General features: G+C 37.6%; 1 protein-coding gene across 2 annotated transcripts in view; it reads right to left on the bottom strand.

Moving 5' to 3' along the window:
* Positions 1–1,221: 1,221 nt before the first annotated feature.
* Positions 1,222–3,923, bottom strand: part of Anos1 (anosmin 1) — a 209,656-nt gene continuing 206,954 nt past the window's right edge. For both annotated transcript variants that reach the window (XM_004647183.2, XM_023707448.1), the window contains one exon: positions 1,222–3,714. In XM_004647183.2, the coding sequence (XP_004647240.1) occupies positions 3,656–3,714 (59 nt within the window). In that variant the 3' untranslated portion in view covers positions 1,222–3,655. The remainder of the gene's footprint in view (positions 3,715–3,923) is intronic.

Below are 3,923 nucleotides of genomic sequence, written 5' to 3'. Positions count from 1 at the left end.
TGGTTTTGTTCACACTCACCAGACCTCAAATTCCATTCATACCCTCAGAGAGTCAAGTGTCTCTGAGTTCCCTAGCAGCGTAGGAAACCCTCAACGTTTCTTCTTAAATAAAGGAAAAAGTGTTTCTTTATGAAATAAGTGAGCCTGCTTACTGGACAGGTTGAAAGATACTTTATTACTGAATCAGTTTATACAAACTCTAACATGAAAATAATGAGTCACAGAATATCAGTATATTTACAATACTTTTCTGGTTTTATTTTTTTACAAATTTTTTTTACAAGATTACTTGTCTCTAACATGACAGACATACACAGAAATCAGACTTTTTATTCCATACATAAATAAATATTGACTTTAAATGAGCACAAGAAGAAACATGATTTCTACAGGTCATTTGGATGAGCAAGTACCATTTCTCTAATCTGAACACTACAATATATTTAAGTAAAGGAAAAAAAATAATAACTTTATATAGACCTCTGTTAATCACTCTGTAAATTGTATAACTTGCTAATATTCAGTAGCGGTAAGACAACTTGGGGAGTCCACGCCTGGCATGAGACACATAGCCATGCAACACCATAGGGAAGACGCCACATCTTCATAGGTTTGTTTACATCTTAAAATGAACTTGGAAGTACATGCAGACACACAGCCTGTGTGTTCTGGCTGTCGAGAGTGTGAATATTCGCCGAACAAGATTTAGAGTTGTCTGTAATCACAGAAGTGATGAAACACAAGTTCATGGTCACAGTGTACGAAAGAGCATCAAATAAATAAGTTGACTTTACACATGGCATTTCGGGCTGAGTAATACTTCTGCTTGCATGGATCAGAGACAAGATGGAATTCAGTCTTTCAGCGACAGTGATTTCAGGCTTTTTGGGGGGACATAAAGGACAAAAATAAGGTCTTGGAATTTAAATGGATTAAAGTGTTGGCTGGGATTTTTCCAGGGATGGTTCCCTTGCAAAAGCCAATTTTCGTCTCTAGTAAAATTACTCTTCTGCACTGGTTTTTAGCTGGTGGTTCCCATTTCCTTGGGGCAGGGAGAAACACTTATGGATACTATTTTGTGGTTGACACAATTTGGGGAAGGGCAGCAGGTCGACAGAGGTCCTGAGATGCTGGTGAATTTCCCACAATGCCCAGATAAAATATATTAGAGAATGCAGAAGCAAAGCTGTGTTAAAAAAAATGGTACTCACTTGCCTAAATTTCAAAAAATTATTATTGCATTTTTATCATTTGATTAGTATTAGAGATTATTAAAATTCAAAATGGAAATACATCTTTCATTAACTCAGTAATAGAATTTTTCATCTCAGAACACTAAAACATTTTTCATTATTATATCCAAATCAGACGCTCTTAAAAGCTGTTTAGGATTTCCTAATGGGCGCTATTCGCTTCGGAGCCATCTCTGAGCTAAAAACATATTTACTGAATGTCATTTACCCAGACAAAAGAAACATAAATTTTATAAAGTTAAATTTATAGGATAATTTAATAATATTTTGTGTCTAGGTACACCCTCCTGCATTTAGAGCTGCACAATAGCGCACAACCCCACTGGCACATTTAGATTTGTTGATGAAAAAGTAAGGTAAAAGATAAAACATATAGCCAATAACAGATTGTAAGTTTTGAAATTTTAAGAACCTGAAGTTCAAAGACTGGTGCTAGCAGAGGAAGGATAGTAGTTTCAGATCTCTGTGATGTTTGGTTGGGTTGGGGCTTCACCCATGACTGCATTCTCCATTCACGTTCTTAGAAGCAGGCACTTAGCCCACACCACGCTGAGACCACGAAGCCCACAGTCATGGGCCCTGGGAGCCACTCAGTACACACCGGGACTTCCAGTCTCTAACTTCTACCACTTTCCTTTTTCTAAATACTTCAACATACAGGAAAGAGTTCTTTCTCGATAGCTATACCATCTCTCCTAAAGATCTGTGCCAACATGATGACCAAAGGAGCCTCTCCCTCTCTTATTTTCCACCTATATTTCTTTAAACACTACCAGAAGGGCTCAGGGAGACTCTGAATTGAGATGGAACCGCTGTTCCCAGGAACTGTCAGGCATGCATCCGTCTGCATCCTAGAGACAGCAAAAGGAGAAGAAAGAAATCCTCTCCGCAAAAGCTAAAAATGACCTTACTGGCTTTCTCCCTCTTGTACTTGGTTGATGGAAAAATATTGAAGCTTTTCTTTTCCACTGATTCACTTTGATAAATTGCTCTTTTCTTAAGAATCTCAATGTGGTTTGATGGGGAAAATATATTACATTTATTAACTTTGGAATAAGTATATTTTTACTCACCACCAGGGAAATGTGAAAACAATTTCTTTAGTGATTCATATATATATATCACTAAAGAAATGTCTCTCTGTCTATAATTATGTGCATGTAGACTTGCACTACATTTATATGCATGCACACAATTATAAGTGTACAGATACATCTATGCATGTTTAAAACTGTACACAGGGTCAGTCTCTCAAGAAGAAAATAACTAGATGAAACTACACACGTCTGTGGCTAGCTTGCCCGAGAACACAATTCAATACCATATGCTGATAACACATTTTGACCATTGCAATGCTCCTGCACAATAAGGAATTTTTCAAACAATAACATTTAATAGATTTGAAAGAGTACAGTTTGAATTAAAGGACTACAATCATTCATGTAAAAAAAAATCAAAAAGTCATTTTGTTTTTATATTACTGAGAACACTATATCACGGAAATAACTTCCTCAGATGAAAAAAAAAGCAAATCTTAAAGGTTTGAAAACGCCCAGGGGTTGTGATTCTTTCACTTGAAGCAGGTAGCTTTGTGAATTTTCAGCTGGTGAAACAAAACACATCCACAGCTGCATGGAGACGGACTATAAATAAGGTAACAGATTAGGAAAATTTCTCAGATTGAATGGAGCATTTAAAGGTATCCCCAGCACAGAATTTCCATTTCAACTAGGTAAAATTTAGTTAGGAGCTGACGCACTGTGTACCTGGAGTTTTGGGTGTTTTGTAGGTAGTAAATGATAGACTCATCTGTTTTCCTTTGTATAAAAAGATGCTAAGGCTGCTTAAATAAGGAACATGTTTTTAGATTAAACTTCACGGGTATAAATCAGATTATATATTTTCATTTAAAAAAAAATCACCTATGATAAAAAGACTTTAAGAAAGAGTGATAAAACAGTACCCAAACTCCATATAATCTTAGTCGACTTTGCAAACCGAAACAGTAATTTAATAAAAAATATGGTTTGTTGATTAAATATATATTTAGTATGTGTGTAAACTCTTATTTGTTACTCTACTCTGTTGTAAGAGCTTGCTGTTCAAAATTCAGGAAACTCTCCATTCTGCAGAGATTGAAAAGAAATTAGCAAAACCAGCGACAGAAATTCAGAGTTACATAGACATCTTCTTCGTTTTTCTCCTCTTCGCTAGGGAAGCAGTGCCCACCTGCACTGGGTCACGACTTGTCCCATGTTTCCGGATGCGTCTGTAATTGGCAGAAGTACTCACTGTGCTCGGTCTCTGAGAAGTCCCTACCATTGCAGAAAGACACGTGTCTAGGGGCTGGAGTTCAGCAAGCGTGCACATCCGGGTAAATGTGGAGACGGGCTGGGTGTGGTTTAGTATCTTTCAGGAGCGGGCTTGTAATGGTGTGTATGATGATGCTTCAGATGGGGTCCTAACAGGGGACAAAAGGCATCAGTCTTACCCTTTATACATGGAACAATGAGTGGGATCCCAACTCTGTGTAGTGACAACGTTAGACCCAGTCGAGTGTTCCCTTTTACAACAGGCGGGATTTGCTATTTAATACTCTCCATCAGCATGTGAAAATGCATACTTCTGTGGCAAGCGCAAGGGCCTGAGTTCAATCCCCGGTTCCGCCCC

Source organism: Octodon degus, unplaced genomic scaffold (genome assembly GCF_000260255.1).
Source record: "Octodon degus isolate 3935 unplaced genomic scaffold, OctDeg1.0 scaffold00291, whole genome shotgun sequence".
In the NCBI taxonomy this organism is placed as follows: Eukaryota; Metazoa; Chordata; class Mammalia; order Rodentia; family Octodontidae; genus Octodon; species Octodon degus.
The sequence above is the reverse complement of the archived record's forward strand: the minus strand, read 5'-3'. Positions and strand labels throughout refer to the sequence as shown.